Source organism: Prionailurus viverrinus, chromosome B2 (assembly GCF_022837055.1).
Source record: "Prionailurus viverrinus isolate Anna chromosome B2, UM_Priviv_1.0, whole genome shotgun sequence".
NCBI lineage: Eukaryota > Metazoa > Chordata > Mammalia > Carnivora > Felidae > Prionailurus > Prionailurus viverrinus.
In genome coordinates this window covers 21,130,270-21,147,644 of record NC_062565.1, presented here as the reverse complement: position 1 = coordinate 21,147,644, position 17,375 = coordinate 21,130,270, and the positions used below count along the sequence as shown (strand labels likewise).

Below are 17,375 nucleotides of genomic sequence, written 5' to 3'. Positions count from 1 at the left end.
TTGGCAGGAGAAAGTCCTTCCCAGATTCCTCAACGTTTTAAGACTTTGAACATTCTGTGAAGTTCTTTTGACTCCATATATTCTTAAAGGGAATATTGCAGACTTCATATTGCCAAAAAGATATATCCCAAAGTGTTTTTCAAATGTTAGTTTCTATATGTTGACTTTTAAAAAGCTTATTTAAGAGGATACGGCTTTTTTTAAGTTTATTTATTTTGGGAGAGATAGAGACAGTGTGAGTGGGGGAGGAGCAGAGATAGTCCCAAGCAGGCTCTGTGCTGCCAGCACAGAGCCGGACTTGGGTCTTGAACTCACGAAACCGCAAGATCATGTTGTGAGCCAAAACAAGAGTCAGCGGCTTAACTGACTTAACAGATGCCACCCAAGGGCCCCTGGAAGGATACGTTTTAAGTAATTTTATACCAGGTACTTCTAATAGTCACATGACTATTTGCTCTTGTCTTAATCCTGATTTACTGAATATTTATACATGGTTTATGTCATCGAAGTAGAGGTAAATTGGGTGAGATCCTTAACTTTTTGGAGATTACCACCCAAATACTAATGGTGGGACCTAAAACCAAATAAAGAATTGCATAATACAGGATTGCCAGATAAAATACTGGGTGCTAGGTAAACATAAATTTCAGATAAAAAGCAAATAACTTTTAGCATAGGTTAAATATGCAACATTCGGGATAGACTAAAAACTGATTTGTCATTTATTGGAAATTCAATTTAACTGTTTTTGGTTGCTAGATCTGACAACCCCAGTCAGTTACAAGGCTTACGGTGGTGAGGGGAAGGTAGTGGGGAACTATGTGTGAGCCACGCTCTGTACTCAGGTGGGAAAGGCTTCATTCCAAAAGGTTGATTGTCACAGAAGCCTCAGAGACGCCCATGGCTGGCATGGCTAGTCATGAGGGAGGGGAGAGCAAGTCTCTCTGAGGCTGGTTGCCACATAGATGCATCCTTTCTCTTGGGTGAGGGACAGGGGCTCAAACCCGGGACTCCGGTGGCAGCAAACCAGGAGTACCTGCCCACGGAGGACTCAAATATGTAACAGGAGCCAGAACTTCTAGATTTCTCAAGTGTGTGCTGCCTTCTCAGGCTGCCATTTTCTTTTCCTTTGAGATCATTGAAGCCTGACAGAGTAACAGTTCTAAGACAGAAAAGAAGATGCATCTTGAACAGGAGGTGCCCCACGCAGAGGTCTCTTGCTACTCTTTTTGGGTGACACTTGTTTGTCACCTGCAGAGCCTTTGGAGAAGTGCATGCTTCTGCTACCACTTTCCAGAAAGCAGGTGGCTGGATCTCACGATGCATGTCCATGCCACCTCCTCTACACTCCCCTGATGCCGTCCCCTCCGCCCTTCCCAGTGAACCACCAGTCTTCCTAATAGGACTGGAGCAGCTGGCATTTCCTTTCAAGAATTGTGCCCACATCTCACAGATGCCTCATCTGAGTTCCCACTTGTGAAAGCAGTCATTTCAATTGTCTGGCTTTCGAATGCCAAAATGTCCTAGTTGGTGTAAAGTCTGGTAGCATCTGGAAGCAGCAAGGAAGATGGGAGGCTTGTTTATGATGGAGTAGGGTGGGGTAGACATAAATATAAACATGTTCTGCCACTTCTCCAGTTACTAGACCCTTGGCAGCTGTGTCTGTTGGAGCCCCATCCATGACCTCCTGTCGTACCACGTGACCATCCCATGTCCTTCTAGTGAGGGTTGCTGGCCTTAACTTGAGGGGAGCGCTCGGGGTTGGTCGAGAAACATTCCAGAGCTAGTCCTCATGACCATCCCATGAGGGCGATGTTGTCCACATCTTGAAGCGAGGAAATGAAGGCTTAGAGAGGCTGAGTAACTTGCCTGTGGTCTTAGAGCTTGAGTTCAAAGCCAGGGTCAAGTTCCCTGCAGCTGCCCCACAATCGAGGTATGTGGCTGCTGGTTCTCTGTTGGCAGGTGTATAGGGCATGCCTGCTTCTGCCTTCATGACATATCCTGACATGTACCAGGGCAGAAGGCTGGCAAGGGGCTGGAGATAAGGTGAACAGAGGTATGGACCAGGATCCTAGTAATCAGACTGAATGACCTCAGGATAGTACTAGCCACACACACAGACACTGTATAAAGCTGACGCCCACTGGGCTCTGTTAATTTCCTTTGCTGTTTTACTTGCTTCAGCTTCCACTGACAGTCTCAGCATCACCTCTGTTAAATAATTTTATAGAGCACTTGGCTGTTGTGTCTGGTGTTGTGTTAAAACGTTTTCCATTCATCGAGTGTCACAGCTGGACAGAGCCTGGGAAATCATCTGACCCACCCACTCTTCCCACAGACTGGTGTTTTCCTGGTAGACGCTCAGCTATTGAAGAATCCCCCAGCTGCTTGTGCCTTGGCTCCCTAGCTTTCTGTGACATGCTCCCTCCGGAAACTTGGGAATAAAACTGAGGCTCATATGTATGAGCACAGAAACTAAACTCGGTTCTGAAATGGCCCTGTAAACAAAAGTGTTATACAGCAAAGAAGCCTTTTTTTTTTTTTTTCAAAGTTTATTCATTTTTGGGACAGAGAGAGAGACAGAACATGAACGGGGGAGGGGCAGAGAGAGAGGGAGACACAGAATCGGAAACAGGCTCCAGGCTCTGAGCCATCAGCCCAGAGCCCGACACGGGGCTTGAACTCACGGACCGCGAGATCGTGACCTGGCTGAAGTCGGACGCTTAACCGACTGCGCCACCCAGGCGCCCCAAGAAGCCTTTTTTTTAAGTGTTGAAATCTAGCTTTGAGCAGTGTCTGGGTTTAGATCGCCTTTAAGCAAAACCACGTATGTGTCTCAAGAGTCCACCTCCTCGTGACCTCTTGGCAAACACACAGAACGATCATAACGCCAGTAAGTTGTCTCCTAGATGGGCAGCATTAGGTAGACCAGATGTTTTGTGTCCAGTGGGGAACTGTGGCTCAGGCAAGGGGCACAGGGCTCGGGTTCTAGGGATTGTGTCTCAGAAGGAAGGTGGCGTCTGCCATCCTGTTTTATCTGCCCTGGTGAGCTCTCCATGCACAGCCGAGTTCCTTCCTTGCACTATTTTCCTAGCCTGTGTGCTGGTGAGCAGGGATGGTTCCTGGTTCCTTGCCTTATCTGCCTGAAGAGTGTTGCCTCTTGGGGAGAGGACAGTCCACTGTCCCTTCCTTTTCCCCTTCATTTAGGCCACAGGCCGAGAGAGTACCAAAAAATGCAGCTGGCCCGTTTCTGCTCATCCCCATCTTCCTCCCCTTTCAGTCCCTTTTCTCCCAAAATGAAGGAGTCAGGACCCTGGGATGACTGAAACTCCCTCCTCCCCCCACCAAGCTCTGACATTTTGGGATTCTCGCAGTTGATTCTAGCGCCTCTTCTTTGCCGACCTGAGGCACTCCACCCTCACCTGTGCTACCAGCTGCTCACGGGCAACTGAGTTTGAAACCAGTAAGATGGGCAAAGCTCAGCGTGGAAAGTGCCTTGGACACCAGTGACGCTGGCTGCTTTTCACTTCCTGAAAGTGGCGGCCTTGACCATTTTTGCCCAGCCAGCCTTCTGTCAAATACAGAAAGAAGCTTTCCCCACGAGGGTGGAGGGCAATGGAAAGAAGTCTGAGGGTATGAAGCTGAGTTCTCAAACTTACTCTCACTCTTCATTCTTCTGCTCCTGATGGCCCCAGCAGGCCAGATAGCATCACGTAGTACATGGTTTCCCCCTTTTCCTGACTGCTCTCTGAGAGTAGAGCATGACGCTGGCTAGCTGATGGTTTTTATGGCTCCTGCTGGAGGTGGAGGGAGGTGGTGAGTCTTTGGTGCAAAGATAACTTCTTGTGGTCACAGGTACATTTAGAAACACCTCTGCTAAAGCAGTAATTTGTGGCAGCTAACCAAGTAAGTGACATCATTTGATACTTTTCCGTGTAAATTACCCATCAACAAGTTTTGGGGAAACCTATCTGATGAAAAAATGTTGGAAGTGTTCATGTTTTTCTCTGTCCATGCAATCAGAGAGAGCACACTACTATTTAAAAATGTAAGGCTTGCGTGTGTCAGTTATACAGCAGTAAAAATAAACGAGAGAGTGAATGAACAAATGAATGTAAGGCTTATGCAGAGAGAGATAAATCTTTAAAGATTCCTGTTGTCACTTTGAAACTCTTCATAACCCAATACAGTACTCCGACATCTTTGGGCCATTGTCTGAATTTAGTGTATTAATCTTCATCATGGGGCATGAACCTGGCTGTCCAAACCCAGCTGTAAAAGTGAAGCATTTACCAGTGTGGAAAATGCCAGAGGAAATCTTGTCATGGGAAGAAGCAAGCAGCCGATTGTTTTATTTCAAATTGAGAATTATCTAGTTCATCCTCATAGCTTCTGACTTGATTTGCTCTCCGCTAATTCTCTCCCTCACTGCCTGGCCTCAGAGAAGCCATGATGTCGCCTTTGATAATAAAACATTTCAAGTATTTTTCTTACTTAAAACAGTGACAGTTGTTAAAGTTGTTACTTAAAACTTTAACAGTTGTTGAAGATTCTGTTCAGTTTTTAGTGAAAAGCAAGAATAACGTGAAGCGTGCACCATAAAAAAAAAAAACAAAAAACTAGTCTTCATGTAAAGGCGAGTTGTTTTTGTTTTTCATTTTTGTCATTTTTACGACTTAGCAGAAACACCCACTGGGCTATGTGGAGGGAAGCTTTCAAGGGGTCAGTGGGTTCTCCACTTTTTTATCCTGTAGGTCCCATGTGAGTTCCTTAAAAGCACACATGTCAGATCTGTGCGTTTCTCCTTCCGTGGTCTTTGATTGTTCCAGGCATCTGCATTCTTAAAAAGCTGCACTAGTGATTCTGAAGCTGAATTTTGCAGCTCAGGAGGGAAGGGACGTCCCCTTTCTTGGATTGCTGCTGGTGCTAGAACTTGGCAGGGCAGCGATTCTGGCTGTGTGGCGTTGCACACCAGCGTGCTCTGTGTGAACAGCTCCCCCTGGAGTTGTGTGGTGCGCAGTGCTAATTCCCCCGTCCCCTTGTGCTAAATAATCCCAGGCGCCAGGCCCATGCGTTCCGCTCACAGTGAGTGCCCAGGCCTGTCACCTGCACTAGTTTGGGCATCTGTTGATAGTAACTGGGAGGTTGAAGGGCCTCTTTGATTGGTGTTTTGAGGGGGTTGTGCTGGTTAACTTTGCTGCCAGTTTTTGACATGTGCATTTGATTGTGGCAGTCCCAAGGTTACAAGGCAAACATGCCAGGCTGCAGCTCTGAAGTGGTGTTTGTTAGTACACAAAACCTGTTCTCTTGTAGAATCAGACACCAGGACCTTAGCAATTGTGGGGGAAAGCAGAAGAAGCCAGCGATAGAGTAAATGATTTACCACCGCCTTCTCTCTCCTGAAGCTCACCTAATCCCTTCCCTTGTCCCCTTCCTGCTCGCCATCCTCCTTACCCTTGCTTTCTCCACACATCCATCCACACGCACCCAGGACACGTTGCAGAAGAGCCTGGTCCGCATGTTGAAGTATTGTGTTTACAGTACAAAAGGAATTGAAGTGGAAGGATAAGACCAGCAAAGCAAATCAGGTTACTTCTGTCTCAGGAGTTACCCCAGTGTGGAGTGGGGGTGCAGAGGGCCCACTCGGCCACTTCTCTTCACAGGCAGCCAGGCAGGCCTGGAGCAGCTGATCTCCTAACACAGACTCAGTTATTTGTTGGTCACTGTGTACTCCAGCAAGGGGAACAAAGACCCTTTAATGCAAGGAGCGGACCTCCTCTGCCTTGCCCACTAGGACCACAGTGAGCTTGGGCAGAGGTCACTGTAGGACTGTCTCAGCCCCTTTCCCTGCCTCCAGTCTACTGTGGGCAGGCCGCACCCAGCTAGACCAGGAAGCCAGGAGCGGCTCCCAAAGACACGTCCAGGGGCCCAAGATTCCAGTTTGACCCACCAGCCTCTGTAGTACTTGCCATATCAGCCCTTACCAAGAGGCGGCTTCTCCTTGTGACAGACTCTAGGTGTTTCCTGGCTCTGCTCTAAAATCCCTTCACTCACTCACTCTTTTGGTTGTTGTGTTTCTTAAGATTTTCGATTGTAATGCTGCTGTTTTACTTTAAACATCTTGGTTTCGTTGTTAACTTCTAGTATTTTGAAGACAAAACCTTCATTCCATTTCACTCAAGGGAAGATCCCATTTGAGTTGTTGATGTGATATCAGTATTTTTTTAAGTGTGTGTGTGTGTGTGTGTGTGTGTGTGTGTGTGTGTGTGTTTTAAAGGAAGGGGTGGAGGGTGGGGGGCAGGGGGACAAATGCCAGTTACCCCAGAAGAATGAATGGAAAGCAACTTTTCTTTTTCATTACAGTAGAAAGCCAGATAAATATATATTTTTTTTCCTGCTTCAGGTCAGAAACCCTTCCCTTGTCAAAAATGCGATGCCTTCTTTTCTACCAAATCTAACTGTGAACGCCACCAATTGCGCAAACATGGAGTTACCAACTGTTCCCTGAGAAGAAACGGGCTTATCCCCCAGTCAAAAGAGAGTGATGTTGGACCCCATGATAGCACAGGTAGTGCTTCCGGGTGACGGAGCGGAGGAGAGGGACAGAGGAGGGCAGCTCGGAGAGCCCCGCTGGCCAGCCTCACACACGTGTGGCAGGCTGCCTTCCTCATTTCTCTGTAGGACTCGGCAGTTGCCGTAGACGTGGGCCCTGCCAAGGACTGGGAAATGCAGCAGGATGGGGACTGGGGAAACACTGACCATGCCCCCAGATCGCTTTTCTGAGCCACTAGGGAAGATCTGTGCCCCTCACCCTCCGCCCTCCTCCACCAGCGGATACGTCTGTTCCTGCTGTCGGGTCCCTCTGGAAGTGGGGTGTGAGGTTGGGGGTACAGTTCTAACTCTTGGTAGTATCCCGTCTAAAAGGGATATGAAACCTTACTGGCGCGGGGTGGTGTTTTCTCAAACCCCAGCCTCCGCCGCATCCTCCAGAGCAGAGATGGGCTCACTCAGATGTCAGGGTGTTTCAGGAAGTAGTGATGCCCAGCCCTCAACGGGGAGGGGTGCGTGGGGTGGGGGTGTTTTTCTCTTCAATAACTCTCTTCCCAGTAAAAAAAAAAAAAAAACTTTTGTCTTGTTTGAAAAAGCACTCTGCATGTCCTTTCTTTAATCACATCTCTGCTTGACCTGAATCCGGGTATTATTCTCATGTGCTGATATGTGCTTCCTTCCTCCAGCCCCTACAGAGCAATTAACGGCTGCTCAGTGCATCTCCTGCCACCTTTTTGTTTTTTTTCCCTTACAGCTTCTGTATTTACTCCTGTCCTCTATTCAGTACATTCCATCATCTCCAAGTGCTGGGGTCCTGTGCCTCTCACCCCCCAAAACAAACAGATCAGAAAATTGGCTACTGCAGGTTACTTACCTACATGGCTAGTAGGCCATTGGTTAGTAACCAGCATGGATTTGATCCTGCAAATCCAGAAAATCCTGCAAATCCTGACATTTCCCCACTGCTCAAAGCCAAAGAGGGTCTCCCCAAGATGCATTTTTCCAGGGGGTATAATTGTGCCCTGTGTTTGTCTCCCTCAGATTTGGGTAGGGATGGGAGCTCTGTTGTCTGGAAGTCCCCCTTTCCCCAGCCCACCTGTCCCTGAGTTACAGGGGGGAGAGGGGCACATCTGAATGGGTAGCATTTCCAGGAAGAGGAATCGATGTGGAACTTCTGCTTTTTCCCTGTACCTCCTCCAAGCCCTGAAGTGCCAGGCCCTTTGGTTAAGATCAAACCCTCTAAGGGTATAAAAATATAAGCCAGCTTGCTGGCTCCTCCCTCCAGCTTCCATTTCTACATCACTTGCCAGGATATTGGGGTAAAGAAAGATACAGACACCCATGGAACCTTGCCATAACTTGGATCCCTATGAGCCAGATTTCCACTGTTCAGCCCCCAGGAAACCCACAGCGACGCTTGCGGAATTTGCTGCGGGTGATCACTCTTAATGTTTAACAGCCGGCCACTGTGTCACCTGGTAGCCCCTGAACATTTTCTCAAAGCCTGGTTTAGGAAAGCAGCCATGTGATTCCACCCACAGTTGTTCCAGGAGAGGGGCAGGAGTGGATCATCGAGGAGGTCAAGGGGAGCCCTCAGTTTCTCAAAGTTGCCAGATGCACATTTTGCATTCAGCTTCTTGATCCTCTGGAGGAACACAGAACCCAAATCTCCTGACCTCTGGACAGCTATAGGAGCCTGCAGACACAAAGCTAATTCAAATACACGTCTTAGCTTTGGTTCAGTGCCAGATTTTACATTGTGGGTGTAGTTTTTAAATTTGCAGTTGTGAGTTCTGTTTTTCCACATCCCATCAGAGCCCCGCCTCCAGCCCATCCTGGAAGTTGTGTAGGGTTTCTTTAAGGGACAAAGCCTCTGGAAAAAGAAAATTCACTGAAAGCTGTAATGTGAAACCAGAGAAAATAAATGTTTGGTTTAATTGTGGTCACAATCCATACATAGTAGGAAAGAGGCAAGGACAGAGGGGTCAGGGAGGTGGAGTTGAGTGATTTCAAGGAAAGTTTCAAACCCAGGTGAGCACGGTGGGGGTATGGGGTGCTTTTGGGGCTCCCTCCCGTGAAGTTAAAAGTGAGGCTTTGGAGAAAGACCATTAAAAAAACAAAAAACATAACAAAACCAAAAAAAAGGCAGGAAATGACCAAGGAAGTTCTTGAGAGGTTTTCTAGGTTTATATGCCTAGGTTAAAGTCCCTAAATTTGTTTTATAACGTAAGTCTGACATTTTCAATCACATAAGTTCTTTCAGGAACATATACCCTAGATCCCCCCCCCCCAAAAGGAATGTTAACAATGCTACCAAGGGGCAGTTCTGGCTTAAGGGGCACATCGATCATTAAACCGAAGCTCTTTACTCACTTTCTCATGGCAGAGAGGTTCCCTAGCCCACTTTGCCTTTGGGGGATATTCATGGTTCTTTTTTGGGTGATGCCTGTGGGAGCCTTCATACTTGTGGGCACATGCATGTCACTTTGTAAATCAGTAGAAACATGGAAGGTTTTACACTGTTCTTAACAGTGGCCGCCCTAAGCAGTCCAGGAGTCCGCGTGCCAGCGCACACTGCACCACAGGATGTGCTTCTGGGCAGGTGAACTACAGACAGCAGCTTCCTCAACAGCTGTGCCCCTGCCCAGTCAGATTGGGTATTTAGGCTGGTAGTTGGTCACATCAGCTGAGTAGCATAGAATTTCTAGGAAGCAATAGATATTTCATTGTGGCACTGACATGAAAGTCTCCACTTTCCCTGTAGCAGGAGCTGTGGGTTTGTTATCTACTGGTGCACGCAGGATTCCTGCTTCTGCTAGCAATTTTCTTAGATTTAGCATCATGAATGAGGGACTGGGAGAGACAAGAGAACAGAGTAACACTGCTTATAAAAGTCACTGGTTGTACTAGCTGCATTTGAAAGTGTAGGCAGTTGACGAAGGTGGGGATCAAAATAGGACCTGGCAGGCATTAGAAGCTGGATATCCATGAAATGAGAAGAAGCTAACTCTACTGTTGCCAGGAATCACTAATAAAAATCAGTTGGAGTTGCTAGAACTTCAAGGGTACCGGACTGCCCTGTTAAAACACTCCCCCTAGTGGAAGTTTGGTAGAGCACAGTCAAGCCCCCTTTTTTTCACTAGATACAGGATGAGCTAAGGAAGGAAGGAGGGGGGGGGGGAATGAGAACAATCTGATATTAGCATATTTACTTGGGTTTCGTTTTAGAAGTCATGATTTTTTTTCAAGATCATCTTAAATATGATCTGCAGTGAAACTTGAAAATAACCCATGTTCTTTGGTGAAAAAAAATAAGCAAAACTGCCTAGAACATACTGGGACAAATAGGAAGTAACCAGAGATTAAGCTTTTTTTTAAGAAACTGAACATTCTATGCTTTTTTTTTTTTTTTGGTAGAGCTTATACCAAAATCCATTTAATAGATGCTCCCCATTGGAATGATTCCCAAAAATGGGCATATAGTTTTAGTTAAGAATAAGACCTAAGACATTGGTGTGTGTATCTCAGGAGTCTTCTTTAAATTTTTGGATAATTTTTTTTAACTTTTGGATAATTTATAAAAATCACTTATTGACAGAAATCTTATATCCACACCACACATATGTGTTTCCTTCTGAAGCCTCTTGAGATAAACACTGGCTGCCAAAAGGTGCAGTCAGAACAAAACCAATGAAATTATGTAAGTGGGAGTGCCGTGTAGATGGTTGTACATAAGCCAAAAGCCCCAGGCAGGAGTGACCACAGCAAGGGTAGGACCAGCTCCTTCACCCCCAGCCCCAGGACTGCCTTGATGGCAAATCGAGTGGGTGACTCAGTGATGGACATGGGTGGACATGGTGATATGTCTGGTCACCTCAAGTGAGGGTCCAGGTTAGGTGCCTGAATCTGCTGGCTCAGGCACTGTGATCCGAGATCGGCATCATGAGGCAGGTGCATCTGACCTAGGAGCCAGGAAACAGGGCTCTGTCACCCTAATTGAGGAATTTCCGAATCCCTGCCCTAAGAAATTGGATCTAGAATTAAATAGTAGGTCTCAGCAGACAGCCTCGGGGTCATAGCACATAAAGCAGTCATTAAGTCCGTATTCAACCTGAATGAAGAGAAGATGGTGCTTGTGAGAAATACTGTGGTCTGTTCTGTGTCATTGGTGCTGCCCCAGTGCCATCCCTTATGAAGGTCATTAGAAACCAGTAGACTTGCCACGTCTCGCTTTCCTATGGAGGGTGGATAGGCGGGAACAAATGAAGAGATAGGAAGTGTTTCCACTCACTGCGTGGGGTCCTCACAGCAGCCAGGGAGGCCTCCAGGTGTGCATGCATCTCCTGCCTTGGAACTCTACCCGGGAGTTAGCCTTCGGACGGGAGCGCGTGTGCCATGGCACAGAATACATGCTTTGGGCCATTTTCTGTGAGTCGCTCAGCAGGTACTATGTTCGGGCAGTGGTCCTATATATGTTGCATGTTTGTATAATCTCTTTGCACTGGAAAAATAACTTACAGCTCCGCTTCCTCAACCTCCCTAGTGCTGCGAGTCTCTGGAATGCACCAACTCTCCTCTCTCGCCGATCCTTCTGTCTGTGCTGCCCTGAGTTGCTCACACCTTCTGGGGGCCTGAGCATCCCTGTGTGTGGCCGTGGAGGGTGCCTGGCACCGCTAGGGGGCAGTGGAAGGGGAGGGCCGGAGCTCCGAGGGCAGCCTGCCCTGTGACCCCAACCCGTGTGTTTCGTCAATTAACCCCAGGTTCGCCGCGGCCTTTGGGGATATGAGTGGTAACAAGGAGTGGGGGTAGAGGTATCCCCGCTGGGCTTGGTATACGGGCCTGGGGGTGGTGAGTCCAGCCGAGAGTCACAATGGGACCCTTGGAAGGAGCGTGTTGGGTGGCGTTGGGCCTCAGCCTGTGCCCCTGTGCTCACTCCCACAGATAGCCAGTCGGATGCAGAGACCCCAGCGGTGGGGGGCGAAGTGCTGGACCTCACCTCCCGGGAGAAAGAGCAGCCCGCAGCAGAGGGAGCCCCTGCGCCCATCCAGGTCCAGGAGGAGCTCCCTGCAGAGGAGGGGCAGCGGGGACCAGCCGGGGACGGGGAGGAGCAGGGAGCTGGGGAGAGCCAGGAGCGTGAGGACCAGCACAGCATGGAGGAGAGGGACGAGGACGCGGACGGCCCGGAGGAAGATACCGTCAGCAACAAGAGCCTGGACCTCAACCTTGCCAGCAGGCTGATGGGCTTCAAGCTGGCGGAGGGCGAAGGGGGCGCCGCGAGCAGCGGGGGCCCCGCCCAGCAGGACCAGAAGCACTCCTGCGATGTCTGCGGCAAGAGCTTCAAGTTCCTGGGGACCCTGAGCCGCCACCGGAAGGCCCACGGCCGCGAGGAGCCCAGAGAGGAGGGTACGGGCGCGAGCGGAGGGGCCGAGGGCCCTCTGCCCGTCCCCGCCGTGCCGCCCGCTCCTGAGCCGGAGGAAAAGCCCGCCAACCCCTCCTCTGAGGAGCCCCCGGCGGAAGAGGTGTCTCCAGCCGCGGAGAAGCAGGGCGAGGAGGCCGAGGGCGCCTCCGACGGGGAGGGCGTGGCCGAGAAGAAGCCCTCGGAGAAGAGTGACGATGACAAGAAGCCAAAGACCGACTCCCCGAGAAGCGTGGCTAGCAAGGCGGACAAGAGGAAGAAGGTGTGCAGCGTGTGCAACAAGAGGTTCTGGTCCCTGCAGGACCTGACTCGGCACATGCGGTCGCACACAGGTAAGGGCGGGGCATGCCCAGGCAACGCTTCCCGCGCCTGCGCAGGGAGCATGCTCCAGCGAGGAGGCCAGTCGGGGTCTGGAGGAGGCGCCTGCCCCGAATGGCCAGAGACCGTTTCCTGAGTGTGCCCCCTGGGCGCAACAGGCACCATAAACTAGGAATTTAACAGACTGTTCTCTTAGCAGTTGGAACATACAGGGTCCTGGCAGGGAGGCGGCAGGGTGGGCCCTCAGCAGTGATATTTTTGAGAGCATTTTGATCAGCCGTCTGAGCCTCAGCCTTTCTATCTGTAGAAAGGGGACAAAGGCTGCCCTGTCTCATAGAATCATCTAGAAGAATGTGGGTGCTGGCGTTGGGGGCCCGTGGTGAGCCTGGGAAGGACCGGAGGTGTGGCCTGTGGACAGGTGCTCTGTGGGAGGCACCTGGGCTTCCTCATCAGCCCTCAGGTGGAAAATTGGCTGCTGAAGCACAAAGCGAGGGGTTTTTCGTTACTTGGCTCTACGACAGCCAAGCTGATGTCATTGAACAGGAGCTTCATAGGCATGTCCGGGTGTCCCTGCTCCACACGTGTCCTTGCTCCTCCTGGAACTCCCTAGGTAGGAACCCCAAAGTAGGGGCCATTGTTCTGGTAGAAAGGAAGACACCTAAACGTACTTATAAAGCCAAAAGATGCAAACACATCCTACCTACCCCCTCCACAGAAGAAACCCAGGCCCCACATCTTGGTCTTGGTTTTCCTCCCGTCCCTGCTGCTGCATCCATGGTGCACACCTACTCCCCGCACACTCCTCTGCCTTGCAGTCCACAGGGCCTGGGCTCTGGGGATCGGAGGGCTCCCATGCTTGGCTCCTGGGAGAGAGGGGTTCTTGAGCTCCTGGCAGGTAATTTTCTCAGGTGCTCACAGCTCAGTATTTGTGAGCAAGAGGGAAAGCCCCAGCTGCTCCGTATCAGAACACAGAGTATCTGGCACCTTTGACTTAGGAGATGCCTGTCTTGCACAACCCTTGGAAGTGGTGCCTGTCCCCATGGGAGGGACCTTGCTGCTGTCCTTCCCTAGTTTTTCTTTTTTTTTTTTTTTTTTTTCAGGGTAGTCTGGATGTCCACAAGGCTTCCACCCTGAGACTCTGGTTCCTGCATCCTATGGGGAAAACCTAGGTTGAGGAATGAAAGGGAGAGAGAAGCTGAGGCCAGCCCCGTGCATATCTATGACCTTATTTTGCCAATTCAGACAAATAAGAGGGTTTCCCTGAGTATGGGGTCCTGACCCTTGCTACCTGCTGCCCCTTTGCCTGCTCACACGGCTACTGCTTTTGTGTAGGGCGGAGAGGTGATACTGGTGGCCTCACCATTGACGTGACTTCTTTTCTCCTGTTGCTCCAGGAGAAAGGCCATACAAATGTCAGACGTGCGAGCGGACCTTCACCCTGAAGCACAGCCTGGTTCGCCATCAGCGGGTCCACCAGAAAGCCAGGCACGCCAAGCAGCTTGGGAAGGACAGCGACAAGGATGAGCGAGGCGAGGAGGACAGTGAGAGTGAGTCCACCCACAGCGGCAACAATCCTGTCTCCGAAAACGAGGCCGACTCGGCTCCACCGGCCAGCAACCACGTGGCCGTCACCCGGAGCCGGAAGGAGAGCCTGGCCAACTCGACCAAGGATCCCAGCCGCAGGGAGGAGCGGGCAGGGGGCCGGACGGCAGGTGCCAGCCAGGCTGAAGCCGGCAGGAATGCCCCCAAGGCTGCTCCAGCGGGCAGCCCCAAGGAGCAGGTGTCTCAGGGTGACCCAGACCCCGAGAACCCAACAGGCCTCATGCAAGACCTGCCAGAGCTGCAGGGCAAGAGGCCCACCCATCCCCTCCTGGCTGCAGACGGTGCCTCACCACTCCTGGGAATGGAATGACAGCTTGTCTTGTCCCCCCACCAGCACACAGACAAAGCCAGCAGAGCAAAGTGTCCTGAATCTATGTTTCATGAGGTTTTCTCAGTGCCCTTCAGCTTTCGGGGAGTGAGAGAGAGAGTGACATGAGCAGGAGCGGGCCATCTTGTCCGGTGCCATAGCCTTACATCCCCGTGCGAGAGATGCAGCATGGACAGTTCGAGTGCCTTAACTACTCACCAGTCCTTCGGTGTCAGCCTGGGTGTTGTGTTTTCCCAAAATGACTTTCTGAAAAACAAAGCAAATATTTTAATGAATTATTTGGAGAGGACCTTTTCATTTAAGCATTAATGTTACCTTCTGTATGTGTGAGCTTGTTCTTGCGAATCTGTGATAGTAACGAATGTTCTGTGAGCTGGAAACAGAAGAAAAAAAATACGCCCTTGGATACCCATAGCCAATAACTGGAAGAAAATGATGTGAATTTCATGTAAATTACCAGAGGAAATATGGATAAGATATTCTTTTCTCAAATAGACCTTTTCTCTTGTTCTGTTTGCTACATGGTGGAGCTGTGATTGGGTCCTCGGTGTTGCAGGATGTGGTTGATGAAGGTTTCCAATTTGGTGCAAGCCAAACCAGGAAAGATTCTAGCTTCAACCTTGTACGTGTTTTCAGCGTTAGCCGTGGTATTACTGTTCAAATGTCAAGACATCCGTTCTTAACTTGCAGAGAAGAGTTATGCTGGCAACTTACCCTATAGAAAACATGCACAGATGTCATATATCTGATTTCCCTCCCCCTTTTGGTATATGTATTATTAATATTATTATTATTATTATTATTAGTTCATCAGTTTGCTGGTCTCTGCAGTCAGCAGAAACAAATGGGCAATATTTGTCCGGGGAGACCTGGGCTGCCGCTGGGTCCCCATGTGGGCATCTGTCCCCCGCCTCCCCCACACCTGGGTGGTAGCTCTTCCACTGTACTTAGACAAGCCTTTTTTCCGTGACTGCAGAATCCAGCAGGGGCCGTGAACGGTCCTCCCACACGGCCGAAGAGCAGCTCAGAGAGGGGAGAGCAGGAGGCACGTGCCCAGGGCTTCTGAGAAAGCCAGGCAGCAAGGAGACCTGTCCCTTACCGGTCCTCCTGCCAAACCCAGCCCAAGCCTTACCCGCCTGTGCTACTGTCATTTTTCAAAGCGAGGAAGTACTACTACTGGTAATAAAACTGCACATGCAAGATTGAAGATGAAAAATAGATTTGTATTTACCTTCCTGTGATTTGGGGTTGGTGCTTGACGATAAATGTGCTGTTTCTAGCTCCTGAAATAGCCTGAACCCCTGGGTGCAAAAAGGCAGGATTTTTTTTTTTTTTTCCATGAGCATCCCATACAGGTAATCGAATTCCCTCACTGTAGCCGCCAGCAGTGAAAAGAAATCTATCCTACTGTAGCTGAGCTTGTGTTCAGCATCCGGTCCTCCAGCCAAGACCTCCAGGGTGCCCGAGCCTTGTGCTGCCAGGGGCCTCCTGTGCTGCTCCACCACTCAGCCCCTCTCACCTTCCCCCTGCAGGACCCCCATCCCCACCCCTCCCAGGACCCTTGACCCTCCTAGCCCTGAGCACCGCAACCCCCCCCCCCCCCGCATACACACACTTTACTTACACTCATGCACACAGAGACACACAGACCCTTTTCTCTCCGCTTCCTTAGCGATTTCTCGTGGCCAAAATCCAACCTCCCATACTTCAAAGGAAGATCTATATTCTTGAGATAATGAAAAGTGATGTCTTTGCATGTGAAAGGAAAAAGGTTGAGGTATATATGATTTGTAACTGTGTTGGGGATGTATGAACCCAGAACGAGGTTTTATTTAGATGAATACAAATCAGAACCAATGATCCCCTGTATCACTTTTATACTAAGTGTGGTTTGCTTAGTTGAAACCAATTCGTGCATCCCTTCCATTTTTTTTTTTTTAATGACGATTGTTATTGTTATTTTTGTTGTTATTATTTGGGGTATCTTGTGTTTTGTTTTTCTTTGCAACTCTCCACACTAAAACTCACAACCATGTGGAGAGAAGCCATGAGTTAACCCTTTACGCCGCGGTGAGATGTAGCAGGAAATGGCCCGGCAGAACTGCTGGGCCACAGCTCGCAATAATCACTATTGATTTAAAGCTTTATTTAGCCTCCATCTGTACCCTCGTAGTCAATAAGGTCTTGCCACATTTTATTAGTGAGGTTGAGAAATGTATTATTTGTTTGTTGTTCTGCCCCTCCCCCCCCAATATTAAACTGTGAAATTTGTGATTTGTTTAAACTCTGGGTGAATCATAGTTTAGTTTGCATGTCCAGCTAATTTGTTCCTATACATTTTGTTTGATTCTCTTTCTCCTTCTCTCAGGGCTTTTACAAAAAAAAAAAAAAAGTATATATATATATATCCATATATATATATATGGATCTTCTGAAAAGTTTTTTGAGGTGCAAGTTTTTTCTCTTGTTTTTTCTCTTTGATTTATGGACACAATGCTGAGATTCAATCACTACATGAAACTCCTGGCTGTGAAAACAAAATATAAAACCCGGGGCTGTTTGCCAAACAGTCCCGGGGGAAGCTACGTGACAGTCAGATGCCAGTTTCAGAAAGATGCATCATACCTTCAACCCCCCCTCATTTCTAGCCTCTCTTTCTTCAAGAAGGAAGTTGATCCCAGTGATTTCAGCCCATGCATTAAACAGGAAACAATAATAAATATGTAGAATTCATATTTTTCTAAAGGGAACTTAAAAACTGCTGCTACATGTTATGTACAAAACCGGTTTATGCCACATGAACAGAATCACGAGTTTGGTTTTGGTACTTTGTGTCCCTCTTTGTATTCAGTTGTATAATACTTCCAAATTCAAAATGAGAAGAAAAGCTGTTCTGTATCAAACCATCTGAGCAATAAATGTTATATTTTAAAAATGGCAGATTGCCGGTCACACGGCCCTCCTGTGATTTGCTGTCCCCCCACCACCTTATCCAGCCCCCAAACCGCAGCCTGTGCAGGACAGGCCGCTGGTGTCCAGGGCCATCAGGGGAACTGCGTGCCTTCTCCCCTTCGGCATGGGGCACCCACAAAAGACAGCTCTGTCCCCCAGGTGGCGTCTCTGAAAAGAAGAGACGTGAAAAGAAGAGCCACCTGTGCGTGG

At 49.1% G+C, this 17,375-nt stretch overlaps 1 protein-coding gene across 8 annotated transcripts in view; it reads left to right on the top strand.

Annotated features, from left to right (window-relative positions):
• RREB1 (ras responsive element binding protein 1) overlaps nt 1-17,165 on the top strand; it is a 183,883-nt gene extending 166,718 nt beyond the window's left edge. For 7 of the 8 annotated variants that reach the window (XM_047858102.1, XM_047858100.1, XM_047858101.1 and 4 more), the window contains 3 exons: nt 6,404-6,568; nt 11,491-12,297; nt 13,678-17,165. In XM_047858102.1, the coding sequence (XP_047714058.1) occupies nt 6,404-6,568; nt 11,491-12,297; nt 13,678-14,195 (1,490 nt within the window). In that variant the 3' untranslated portion in view covers nt 14,196-17,165. The remainder of the gene's footprint in view (nt 1-6,403; nt 6,569-11,490; nt 12,298-13,677) is intronic. The other variant, XM_047858107.1, reaches the window with a different exon arrangement.
• Nucleotides 17,166-17,375: the final 210 nt, after the last annotated feature.